Source organism: Rissa tridactyla, chromosome 16 (genome assembly GCF_028500815.1).
Source record: "Rissa tridactyla isolate bRisTri1 chromosome 16, bRisTri1.patW.cur.20221130, whole genome shotgun sequence".
NCBI classification, from domain to species: Eukaryota; Metazoa; Chordata; class Aves; order Charadriiformes; family Laridae; genus Rissa; species Rissa tridactyla.
In genome coordinates, this window is record NC_071481.1 from 4,915,189 (window position 1) to 4,928,568 (window position 13,380).

The 13,380-nt window shown below is 46.3% G+C and overlaps 1 protein-coding gene across 1 annotated transcript; it reads right to left on the bottom strand.

Annotated features, from left to right (window-relative positions):
• Positions 1-10,517: 10,517 nt before the first annotated feature.
• On the bottom strand, positions 10,518-11,171 carry LOC128918488 (forkhead box protein E3-like). Its single transcript, XM_054222729.1, has one exon. It carries the CDS (start codon positions 11,169-11,171, stop codon positions 10,518-10,520), a length of 654 nt encoding a protein of 217 aa, XP_054078704.1.
• Between the last annotated feature and the right edge of the window lie 2,209 nt (positions 11,172-13,380).

The following is a 13,380-nucleotide window of genomic DNA, read 5'->3' on the forward strand; positions in this document are numbered from 1 at the left end:
GCTCCTACATTAATTTTTCATCTCTCCCCAGCCACTGATTAAAGGGGCGCCTTACCCAGTTCCCCTTCCTTTTCTATCTCCAGTGAAGTCCTATCTTTCCATGCTTTGGCAGCTGTTTTTCTCCTCCTCCCTGCCCATTTGCCTGCTGTTGTCTTGCTAATTATTTTTACAAGGCTCAATAATTAATGCAATCTTTCCCATTTTTCATCTCCTTCCTACAGCCTCGTCTGGCAAGCAAGGAACTCCACAAGCAGCTGTGCTCAGTTGGCTGCCCATCCGCCTCCTGCGGAGAGGAACCATTGCCAGAACAAGACTTTGCAACCTAATCCTCTATTTACCTTTCTCTGGACCCAGCAACTATTATCCAGAGGAGCAGCTTTTGAAGTCACTTAGCAACATGTTAGCAAACCAAGGCTCTGATGTCACCCCTAAAAATAACATCTCAGAAACACCCATTTGTCTCATGACTTGAACCAAAGTTATCTGTAGCCATCTAGCTTCATTCCTCAAAAATTTTTGCTTCTAGAGAAGCAAAGCAGCAACACAGTTATATCAAATTAAAGATGATCTCCCATTCTGCAACAATCACACTGACTAGAGCACAGGACTCCTCGTGCCTCTTTCCAAAGCATCTGGTATTGAACAAGAGCACAGATCAGATGCTGAAGTGAACATAATACAGGTCCCATATGGTAGAGCAGCTCCCTCAACCCTACACATTATCAATCTACTGAAGATGAATTATGGATTTAATTAGAGACTCACTCGTGTTAAATCTGTGGGAGACTGGAAAAAAAATGTTTTCAAATAACATTGTTAACAGGTCCTGTTTGGGAGAGGACTCCGCTACAGGTTTAACTCAAGCAGGACACCTCATGGTGCAGCTCCTTCATCCTGATGATATCCTAGAAACAGCTTTCTTCACATTTTGCCTTCTACTGATGATCAAACAGAACATTTCCTCCTCTCAAAACAGAAAGGAAAAACATAGCAGTAAATACAGGGATTACGCTGACAGCAGAATTCCTAATGCAACTTCTTTGTTTTCTGCGAATGCTGTCAGGCATCTGAAAAACAGAAGTCAAAGTTCTCAAGAATTTTCAGTTCTTTGCAAACGGTTAGCAATTGCTGTCTGGCTCACAGTTTGGGAATCACTGCTCTGAGCCATTCACCATTGCCCAGGCTCTGTTTATGCTGCCAGCTGCCCAAGCTCAGGGAAAGGCAGGGCAACTCATAACCATGGCACTCCAAACCAGATGCTTGCTCCTTTCACACACTAAGCAAACCTGGACTGCATGGTGGTTTTTTTAAAGCATAAAATCCCAAATTCTGCAGGAATCAGCAGTGGTGGTTCGCCTTTGAGCATTATTCTGATGCTGATTATCACAAAATGCCAAAGTATAGGGCAAATTCTAGTTTTGTCCATTCAAGAGCAGCTGAGGAAGACAACTGGATGGCTCTTCTGCAATCGCGCAGCATCAAGCAACGCATTTCTGCAAAATGCACGCGTACACCAGCACCACCTCCTCAGAGAGCCACTTCTTCTGTGGTGCACAATGGCAGGATCACACCCAGGGGAACACCTAGGCACGTAGTGCCTTTTCCAGAGCCTGCACCCAGACCTTCTGCAAGCATCACCAGAGGCTTCTTCCATCCTACCAACCTCCACCCCCTGTCCTCCTTGCTGCTTGCAGCTTGTTGTTTCAAAGAGCAGTGGTGTGAAAAAACAGGAAGCCATGCAGAGAAGAGAGAGAATACAGATTGAGGCACGAAACTGCAGCAGCAACAGCTCCCCCAAAACGCACCCCACCCCCCTCTTCCCTTCCCACCCCCTTACCACAGGCCACATTCTGGGTGAGAAACGCTGTACTTGCTCTTGACGGGAAACTGGTTACGGAGTTGTATGGCCAGAGAGACACTGAGGGAGGGGAAATCCAGCAGCATGAAGGGAAACACGTCTCACTAGACTCTGCTGGTCTTGGAGGGAGAGGTAGGAGTGCAGCTGATATTAAGAGAGCCAGATTAAACCCACAGGTGTCAGAGATTCCTGGAGTGCCTGCTACGCTTCACTATCAGCATGAGTCCTAGCACATGCTACCCACTCCTGTGTGGCAGAAAAGGCAGAACTGAGGGCAAAGAGCTCTCATCTTTAGGAGGCTGTGCTGACAGGGATGGCTGTGTGCGACCTCTGACCTTGCAACAGCCCTGTGTCTTCCAGCCAGGCTCTGGAAATGCTGCAGAGGAAAGGCAGGCTGAGGACCTCTTCCAGATCTACGTGGGATCTGCAGCCTCCTGGCCACGCTCGGAGAGATGCCAAATGGACTGCAACCAGCAACTAACTGCCCTCCAATACAGAGAATAATGACCAAGGGACTCTGGGGAGGGGAGAACAGATGGGAGAGGGTGCAACACACCCAGAGCATCTGGGGGAATGGGAGCTCTGCCTTACCTCCCTCTGACAACGCATGAAGCATCATTTCCCATACATCTCCCTCTCAGACCTCCCTTCTTGTTCTCACTCTCACTGGGAATTGGGATTGCTCCTTGCTTCCCCTTCTCTTCTCCCGCGTTACTTATCCTGTGCTAAGGCAGCTGGCCTTTCCACCACCACTGTCAGCCACTACTTTGAGCACACTAGGTTCAAGAAGTTCAACAAATTTTGCTGCAATTCTTGCAGGCCAAGGAGGGATTTTTGAAGGGAGATGCAAGACTGAGTTGTTGCCCCTTGCCAAAAGGGACACCTTTTGCAGCCTCTGCACTAGGCCACTCACAGCTATTAGCTTGCTCTTTAAAGCATTGCTGTCTTTGTAGCTTGGATAGGGTATTCTTGGTCCCTTGCGCATAGGAGAAGTCCTAAAGCCAGACTAGCTTTGGGAATTAACAGAAGACTAAATCCTACTCTGAAGTTGTAAAAGGAACAGGTCAAAACAGACGCCACTCCAGAGGCAGCTCTGCATTCATTTTACACTCTAAACTTCAAGGAAAAGTATGTAATCCCCTCATCCCCAAGAGTTCAGATTTGCAGCTTCAAATATCTACTGAGGACCATTCTACAGACTATTTGAGCTTTATCTATGACCTGCTGCATACAAACAGCTCTTAGCACCATTTTTACACCCGTATATAACTTCTTCAAGGAATAAGGATTTTGAATCACGTCTATCTATTGAAGAGGGACACTGGATCAGCTTGTCTACAGCTCTCAGCATTTGCAGCTCTCCCAACTCACCCTCTATTGGCAGCTTCTGATAGAAAGGTTTCTATTTTGCAGGAGATTTCATTGCTCACACTCTTATCTTTTCAGTCTTCTACATAAGCCTGAGAGATTAAAAGGGTGGAGATGAGGAAACAACAGTTAGGGGCAAAAACACTAGTAGGGGACAGAAACGCCAAGCAAGCATGCACTCTGGCTTCCATTTCATATACAGTATTTCCAACTTCATCTCTGCATGTAACCATATCTATTTTTACATCAGCCAACTAACCGGATAAAACAGAAGGAAAAGAAGCAATGTCACAGGAATCCTGGCGACATTGAAAGCAAGGGAAAAAGCCAAACACAAAACGTAGCTTGGCTACTGCTTCTGGAGACCAGGGCTCAACATTTAAAGTGAATGCAGGTGGGATAAGCATGCACGATCTGAGGCGTGGTGGACAACAGTTCACAGTATGAAGCCACAAAATGACCTAGCACATCCCAGTATCAGCTCAAGACATGTTAAGACATCAGCATGGCATTTCCCCACAGTGTACTTAGCTTGGATTTTGTCAATCAAAAGTCTTTTATTTCTGTACTAATTCGCCACTGTGCACAGGTGAACTGTCCTTCTTTTCTACTGTTAATAACAAACAAACCAAATTTTTTAATTACTAAAACCAAAAGGGGAAGGAATGAGGACAGATGTGAGGCAACACAATGGAAAAGAATTAAACAGTCTGATATCTACTGGTGGGAAAGGGGAATGCAGCATTTCCTCAGTCATTTTCAAAGCCTCTGTACTGCTTGCAGAGGGATATGCTGTGCTGTGGTTTATTTATAAAACCTATAAGAATGTTGACCGAAGGCTGTAACTTGAAGAAAAATAAGCATCGGTCAAGTTTTCTAAACACAGTCACAAACCCATGAGAAAGAGGCTTACCAATAAGACCCTCTGCTCTTGGAGGGATGCAAAACACAGGAGAGGCCCCAGTACTTCTGAGCTGCTAAAAAAGCCATGCAAACCACGAACAATCCCCCTGGTTTAAATGCAGCCAACACTGCAGTCTTCTGTTCCAGCCACAGAAGTAAGGCGGGGAGCAGGGGGGTGTGAGAGCGCCTGAATGAGACGGAGGGGGATTCCCAGCACTTCCCTGGCTGGCAGAGCTGGCCAGATAGCCTTCCCAGGCTCTTAGGTTTTCTGTTTTGTCTTTTTAAATAGCTGATGAAGAGGGATGCTCCTACAAGCAGTGATTCAGAGCAGGGCCCTCATCTAAATGCTCTGAATCATTCTTTGGAAGAGACTATCTCTGCTGACAATTGAAGGAGCCTCTGGAGAAGGCAGACAGATAGAACAGATTAATAACTCTTCTGTGCCATTCACATCAACATACCCGTGTAAGAGACCTAACTATTTGCTATTGGGCCTGTGGGTCGTTATCCAAACCTGCTCAAAGGACAAAGCGGGTGCAATAAGGAGCATGAGAGGAAGAACAAGGTCCCTTACAATGTGGTCTGCAATCCAAATACTTGGACCACAGACAGCTCAGCCATGTGCCTTCCTACCATTCTTACCAGGAATACAATAAATTCCACCTACATGCGATTGGACCTTCCCAGAGGCTCCATCATCCTGAGAAAAATTAATCGAGCCCAGCGTGATGGGGGATGCTGCTGGGAGGGGGTGAGCAGGAGAAACCACTGCAGGTGAAAATGGCAGTGAAAATGACTCATATTCCCATCTCCAATTGCAGACTTTTAGAATCTCCCTTTGACATTGCTCTAATGTGTATTTATTGTTTCATTTTCCAGAGGGGACGGAGATGCAGAGGTCTTTTACTAAAGACCCATTTCAGCCTCATTAATAACGATCCCTGACGTCGGTATGCCGGCACAAACGCACCACCTAGTGGCAATCGCAAATGGAAAAGCTGTGAAACCAATACAGTGCTGGAAAATAAATCACTTGCCAATTTTAAGAGGCTGCTAAAAGTAATAAAGGGCCATCATGACACAGGAACCCACTGGAGAGAGAAGACAAAACTCTTTACTCTTCCATGTGTCCTAAAAAGCTTGATACACCTGCTTATTTTTTAAGAAAGATGAAAATCAAGAGCTGACATAAAATTCCTTCATCTATAATTACCTTGTATAATTTGACAACATTATTGCTATTTCCTGATGGACAGAACTCCTGAGCCCACTTGTTCACAACCTTCACCTTAAAATAAGATTTAACTGGAAACTTGAGACAACTTTCTTAGGCTTTGCCTGATAGACTGTATTCTGTTTCACAGCCTCTACTGCCTACAAGACATTCAGCATTTCACGCCTCACATACAATGTTTCATCCATTGCACAAAGGCACCAGCACACCACAGAATTCAGTTTTGCCTGTCTCATGGTCCCATAGCAGAGCTACTGGGGAACCAGAGCCTCGCAGATACAATCAATCTTCGAGTAGCTCTACCCCTGCACTGCCACTATCCCTTCAGACCTTTGCCACTGAATTCGAAGAAATCAGTCTTTTCAACAGGAAGTGGTGCTCAAAGATCAGGGAAGAAAGTTTATCTTAGGACTTGGAAGTCCAGTTTCTAATACACATTATTATCTTTCAGGATTTAGCGACATCTATATCTATTTCCTGTTCTTCAGAAAACTAACATACAACCAGAGCTCTTACTATGTCTATGTACTTAGATAAAGCTTGAAATGTCATTTCTAATGTCTCTACTGCAGTTGTTGAATAAAACATACGCTCACGTACCGACCACAGTTTCCTTTTCTAGACAGCAAACATTCTTTGGTCAGAAGTGCCAGGGGCCTGAATGCTGTAGCTGTGAAGATCATTACACAGAAGTCTGTTGGTAAACTACAATTATAATTGAAATATATCCAGAAAAGTTAAAATCTAAAACTGCTTCAGGAAATCCTGAAGACTAACAAAAAAACCAAACCAACCAACCAAAACAAAAATACCTCACCCCCAAACCCAGAGAACACCTCCCTCCTACAACACCTTTAAAAGCCAAAGTTAATTGTGAAGATCATTTATTTACTCAGAGAAACACATGCAAAGATGAACGATAAAACAGTCTTTGAAGGATTTCAGACACACAAAAGAACTTCCGGCTACTAAGTCAGCAAAGACAGGGGATTAAAAATAAAGTAGTTGTTCCCAAATTTAAGTACAACTGTGGAAGTCCAAACTGAAACACTCTTCAATGCTTGATACTCGAAAATCTTGAGAGTATCACAAATTCACTAGTTAGTTTTGATGTAGCTAATAATTTCCACTGTGCTCCTCCCTCATGTCTCGTGTGAGAATGGACGCCTCAGACAATAGACTCACACAGTCATCTAAAAATTAAAACAGGAAATAACAACAACAACCAAAAAAACCCACAAATACCAACAATAAAGTCCACGTCTGAGTATGCCATGTCTATGTCTTACTACATGCAGGATTACCTGAGCTGGACAATGCCTGCAGTGAGGTGTTGCTTAGTTGTAAGTTGCTGTAAAAGGTTGTAAATATAAACCATCTTTTCGTTCTGCCCATCTCAGCTCAGTCCTGGCCCAGGGCTGAAGCCTGTAGCTGCTACCACGACACACACTAAGCAGAAATTAGTAACAAATACCTCACTCCAAACCATGCAAAGCCAATGCTACCACGTGCCTTATGAGCCACAGGCACACAGCCCCACAGAAAACCACCCGGACTATTTTTATTTGGCCTATAAAACTCACTTTATACACTCTTTACAATCTCTTATTTTCAAAGGGAATAACAGGGGGCAGGAGTGATCTTTACTTAAGAGCACGTAAAAGCAACTTTACCCATGGATTTGGTGGGAATCGCACACAAAACAGAGAAGGCAGAGAGCTCCCCTCACGCAGCCCTGTGTGAGGGAGCCTGGTCATAAAATAGGCCATTATAGAAGCAAGGAATTGCTGTCACTTACCTCAGCCCATCCCCTGCCAGGCAGCTTTGCTCCAAAAAGGTTTGGTTTCCACACAAAAGGTACGCATCCTGCAGAAACCACGAGCTGGTGGGCAGCCATGGACACCCCAGGGCAGGGAGAGCCCCTCAGGCCCCCAGTGGCTCCCCAAGGCCAGCAGCGCCTGCAGAGAAGCTTCTGGCCCTCGTTAGCAGAGACGAGCTGCAGCTGCAGGTACTCCCGGGCAGGCTGAGGGGAGGGGGCTGCACCCCCCCCAAGCCGGCCCCACACCTTTGGGTAACAACGTCAGGTTACCTCAGGAAAATTATTAATTGGCCCTTCAGAAACTGGAGCAGCTGCTGCCCCTCTCCAAGAAAGGGTTTTCCACATAAAAAACCCCAGAGAAGCCTTCTCAAAAAGGCCCATCATGGGGCCTGGCTTTGCAGCCTGCACTGGGCATAAATTGCGGCCTTTACTGCATTCACACAGGAGGGCATAATTAGCACAATTAAGATGACCCAGACTGGGACACAGACACCCTGGTGAGAGCCCACAGGTGGCAGAAAACCAGCCAGAAGCCCCAAGAGCAGCATACAGAAACCCTTGTGCACATAACCAACCTCTGGTGCCACTTGTCACCTCCCCAGAGGAACTGGGATGGATTGAGCACAAATCCTGGCCAAAACAAGGGAAGCTGGGCCTAGGAAAAAGTATAGGTGTTTGCTTAAACTGAGCCTGGGGAAAGGGGAGGAAAGGCATTTCCTTAAGTGTATGGTTTATGTGTCGGTTTTTTTCCCCAGTACCTAAATTCGTGACCAGAGTTGTACTAACCAGCAATAAATTAAATTAAGGAAAAATTCCCTGAGTCAAGACTGTTTTGCCGGCACTGGGGCCACCTGGCACGCAGGGCCACAGGCCACCACAGGGTTTCTAAGGAGACCCCACACACTGGAGCTTTACCTGGGGAACAGCAAATGAGAAAATCGTGGGGATGGGGTGTGATGGAGCCCATGAGTGAGGGTGCCTGTCCCCGTGGCACTACAGCTAAGGCCACAGAGAAAACCCCGAGCAAGTCTCCCAAGACTTGATTCCCTTCTGCTTCTAGCTCTGGAGATCCATATATGAAAACACAAACACACACAAAAGCAGACACTTTCACTCTTCACAAGTTATATACGCAACAGAGTAGAAAGAGGATATTATCAGAGTCCAGGTCCGTCTCACCAACACTGGCTACACCATACTCTGAAAGCAGGATGGCACAATTAGTTTACACACAAGCAATTAGTTTATGCCTGATGGCATAATGAGTCCGTGCACGAGCTAAAAATTCAGGCACAAGAACACAACTGGTTCATGCATGAGGGCAAAGTTAGTTTATGCATAAGGAAACAATTATTTAATACCTGGGCAAACAATTAGTTAATGCATGAGTGCACAATAAATGTCATGTGTGACTGTGGACCTTTTCACTCTTTACACATTTCCTACAATGGAATAGGAAAAAGAAACATCAAAAGAAGAAATATTAGGTCTCCTCATATTAACACCAGCTATACCATGCCCTGAAGCAATTCTATTTGAACCAAAATGATTATCCAAGAAAACAGATATATTTGTTCTTCGTATGCACACCTCCATATTCATTATTTTAGAATAAAACGGGAGCCCTTTAGAAGAAAACAGTTATTACTCTTTCAAACTCCAAAGAGGAAGGTCTGTTTTATGGAAAAGACAAATACCAGCCGAAACATCATCAGATTCAAAAAACTGTGTATGGTGCTGAGCTGATAAAACGACCTGTGAGAAGCACACACAAAGTCAGACTTTCAGAAACTCTTCCTATTTTCATAATTCTGGGCACAGTGGAATTAATGGGAGTGCAGAGGTCAAACTTACTACCCAAAATTCAGCCGCTGTAGTTTCACATCCATGTATTGTTCACAAATGCTCTAAACCACAGCAGGGACTTAAGAACTTCGCCAAAACCAGAACAGAACCATATATTATTTAAAACAAAAACCCTAGAAGAATTTGTTTCAGTTACGTACAGACTAACCGCCAGCTTCAAAAGACAACAATTCTTAATCCACTCTGGAGACTAAACTGATTTTATAACCAAAGCTCAAATACAGCTTTTCATACTAGAGCAAGTCTTTTAGTGTTCATCAGGAGCTACATGAAAAATGAGACTAAAAGAAAACAAAAAGCAACCTGAAAAATCATAAGACTGCAGTGCCTTTAATACATTGGCATCCTGCAAGAACAACCCTAAAGTTGTTGCCCCAGCTAAATCTAACAGTATTTCCAGCACGGTATGTATCATATTGCTAGAATTTACAGATGACATTCAGAATCACTTCGTAAGTATAACAAAGTATAATAACTATAAAGCTGGATTTAAGTTGGACCTTCTTTCAAGGATCACCAAAAAAGCATCAAAATAATTTAAGTACTTTCTGGAGCTACAACTTTTACGAAGTACTATTTATTAAACAAGTCATAAAACGTAACATACAACAAGTGCTGCTCTTCACCTAACAGCATTTGAACTCTTCTCTCCCATAAACTTAAAACACAGCTCTAATTAGAAGTGTATTTTGTCTCTGAACCCTTATTCTAAGGGAAAAGCACAGAAACTACTCCCTCTAAAATTAGAAGGGGAAAAATCCCTTACATAGTAATTACAGCATCATTTTTAAGAAACGTGTTAACAATGAACATACGTAAATATATATAACAAGCAACAATATAAAACAACCCTTTACTGTATGAAAAATTCCACATAGATTCACTTTAAGTACAAATCCACTAGATACCCAGTAGTACTCCAAAGATCTCTGGGGTGCATTTTGTTGTTGTTGTTGTTTGGGTTTTTTTCTTCCCCCAAACCCAAACCCCCCATATATTGCTTTTTCACAAACCTTGAAAGAAAAGGTCCAAAATGAGTTTAAGGACACTTGAAAAAGTAATTTCCCTGCATGGACCAAGCTACACTTTTGCAAGGACGAGCATCTACGTGACTCTTCACGTACTTTCAGATCGGAGAAGACACAAGATACTGATGAGCCCGCTCAAGTTCTGCAGCCTGAAGGTTCAAACAACAGAATCGCAACCCCCTCATCCCCAAATCCAGACAGATGAAGCGGTGCAGGAGCACAATTCACACTTCCTCACAGCACAGAGGAGCGAAACAAGGCGGCACATCTCAGTCATTGCAACGGGAACTTTTCAGACCGATCTTCCTTTAGCCTGAGCGTTTTTAAGTCACAGTCTCAGGAATTCAGTCGAGACGCAGAAGCCCCCCGAAACCCGCAGCCTCAAGCTCTGCCAGGCAGGGGAGCGCCCGTCCCTAGGCAGCGCATCTCCCCTGGGGGGCCTCATTTAAAGGACGGGGGCAGCTTCGCCCCCCACTCGCAGGTCGCCCCCGCATCCCGCTCGCCCGGGCACACGGCTACCCTCGCCCCGCCGGAAAGCGGCCAGGCGGGCGGCCCCAGGAAGGCGTGCGGGCCCCAACCGGTCAGCTCGGGGCAGCGGCATCCCCGGGACAGCGGCAGCTGCCAGGCAGCGTGCGGGGCAGCGCCGGGGAGCGGCGGCGGGGGCAGCGGCAGCGGCCACGGCGCGGGGGCGGCGGGCGGCGGCGGCGGGGAGGGGGGAACCTGTCGGCGCGGTCGGCGGCGTCGGCGATAGTCGCCCCCCGGGAACATGTCCTGGAAAGCGGGGTCCAGCGCCCAGTCGCCGCCGCGGCGGGGGGCGGCGGGGCCGGGGCGGCGGGGCAGGCGGCGGAAGCAGGGGTTGAGGCTGAGGTTGTGGCGGACGCTGTTCTGCCAGCCCTTGGGGCCGCCGCGGTAGTAGGGGAAGTGGCCGGCGATGTAGGCGTAGATGCCGCTGAGGGGCAGCCGCTGCTCGGGACTGGCCCGGATGGCCATGGCGATCAGCGCCACGTAGGAGTACGGCGGTTTCTGCAGCGGCCCCGTCGCGCCCGGGCTGCTCGCCGCCGCCGCCTGCGGCTCCTCGGGCTCCGCGTCCCCCATGGCCCCGCCGCGCTCCCGGCCCCTCCGCTGCCCCTCTAAACCCTCTCCCCGCCTCCCCCCCCCCCCCCGTTTTGGGGCTGTTTGGGGTCGCGGGTGGGTCAGGACGTCGCTTTGGGTTGGCAAACCCAAATACCGGGGGTCAAAGGCGGCGCCGGGGGCGGGGGGGGGTGGCTGTTGCGGCCCCTTGGACGGCAGGGAGCTGGGGGCGAGGGCTGAAGGGCCGCGGCGGGGACACCCTCGGCGAAAGTTCCGCGCTGCACGGTAGGCTATCTGCAGTAAAACCAGTCGAATACATTGAATCTTACCGTCTCAGTGAGATTAGGTGCTCAGCTGCACATCTCTTACAGATGCAAACACATCTGGCACTTACGCGCCGCGCAGCATCATCCCTGTCTCGGCTGGTTCCCCAGCACCCGGCTGGCATCCCAGCACCGTGGCTGCAGGGGAAGCGGCAGCTCAGCGGATGCCTGCAGGTACTGAGCAGGGACGGCAGAGGAGCAGAGCTCTCTGCTGCAGCAGCCTCGACTTTATCAGTGTCGCATTCAAGCAAGCACCACAATTCACCAAAGGCTTCAAAATACAGAATTATCAATGGGATGATGCCAGTAATTTAATTAAAACACATGTTCTCCTTTGGAAAGTGTTTCTTTGATCACTATTATTTTTTAAAAAACAAAAAAAAACCCCACCAACATCCCTTAATTAAAAAAAAGATCATGACTCAACTAGTCTGGAAGGAATCAGTTCCTTTTTTCCAAAAGTTGTACAGAGCTAAGAAACAGAAGGAAAACATTGATGACTATCAGGCTGTTGTTCTCAGTTTACAGAAACAATCAACAGTAGCTGAATAGTGGTGGGTCTAACAATGCTGTCATGTCTTGTATTTTAAAAATACTGTACAGGTCTTTTAACAGCAAACCTTCACTGGGCTAGATGGAAATATTTAAATTATTAAGAATGAAACATCCCTGCTGGTTATAACAAATCTGCCAATGGCACAAGAAGGAAGCTCTTTGAGGGAGCACAGGAAGACTCACCTGTATGATGAGTTTTTTCTGCTAGCTCTGTGTAATGGAAAAGAAAGTAAACAGAACACCATTGTTGAAAAGAAAAACAGATTGCAGAACCAAACAGGTCTCTACCACTGAAAGAAGAGAGGGAGAAAGGAAGAATGTCTGAGAAGTGAATCCCTTCTGGCACAGCAATATACAGAACTTCTCCAGGTTTTTAACGATAAGACAGAATACATTGACAGGTCTTAAAACAAATTAGCAGCACATTTTAACAAAGTAAAACATGGGTCATAAATGTATGAATGGAGGAAAACCTGTTGAAGCCTGCGCTCAGAAAACCTATGTCTAAAACCTTATGCCACCTGTCTCTTAATTTACATTACAAAATAAAAACATAAATTAAAGACCATAAAATAACACATAAAAGCAAAATCTTGGAAAGACTCTCAGCCCTCATCTCATAGAGGAAAAAAATCCCTTAAGTGCCAAATGAACACAATCGCAAGGCATGCATGTAACTGGACCACTCTGACACTCTGTGACTATGCACATATCGGGACAAATTCTGGGGCTTCACTGAACATCCCTTACATGTGCCCTGTCTTGTCCATCTAAATAATCCTCTTGGCTTTCTTGCTGACACACGCACGTTTGGAAGATGACTGGATCACAACCAAGGTACCAGCATTCAGTACCTCCTTCACACCCCTCCTCCCCGCCTTCCCAAGTACTGAAAATCCAGACAAAATGAAATAGTCCTGGTGTTACCAGGCCACCCTACAGTCATCAGCTGAGGTCAGGGTTCTCTGGAAACAGGTATGTAACTGGTGGTCCCTATCCTACAGGAGTTCAAGACAGCAAGGTCCCTATGGGGCACAGCTCCATCTGGGGAGAAGTTCAGAACATCAGTTAATGGCAGGAGATTACTTCCCTTTTAACTGATGGAAAGCCTTCAAAGCATAACAATGTACTTCCCCATCCATTTCCATTTCCAAATCACAGTCAAGAGCTTCTCCTGGCTTTGGGGAAGCTCACAAAGCTTTGTGCTTTCTCTTAGTTCTTGTCAGCTTTAAAAGAGTGAGGAGATCAAAGTTAATTTGATTAGACACACACAGAGGCACAAATACCATCTCCCTTTCCCCAAAAATATTCAGCTCCCCAAGAAATAGAATCACACTGAGGTGAAAACTTATCCG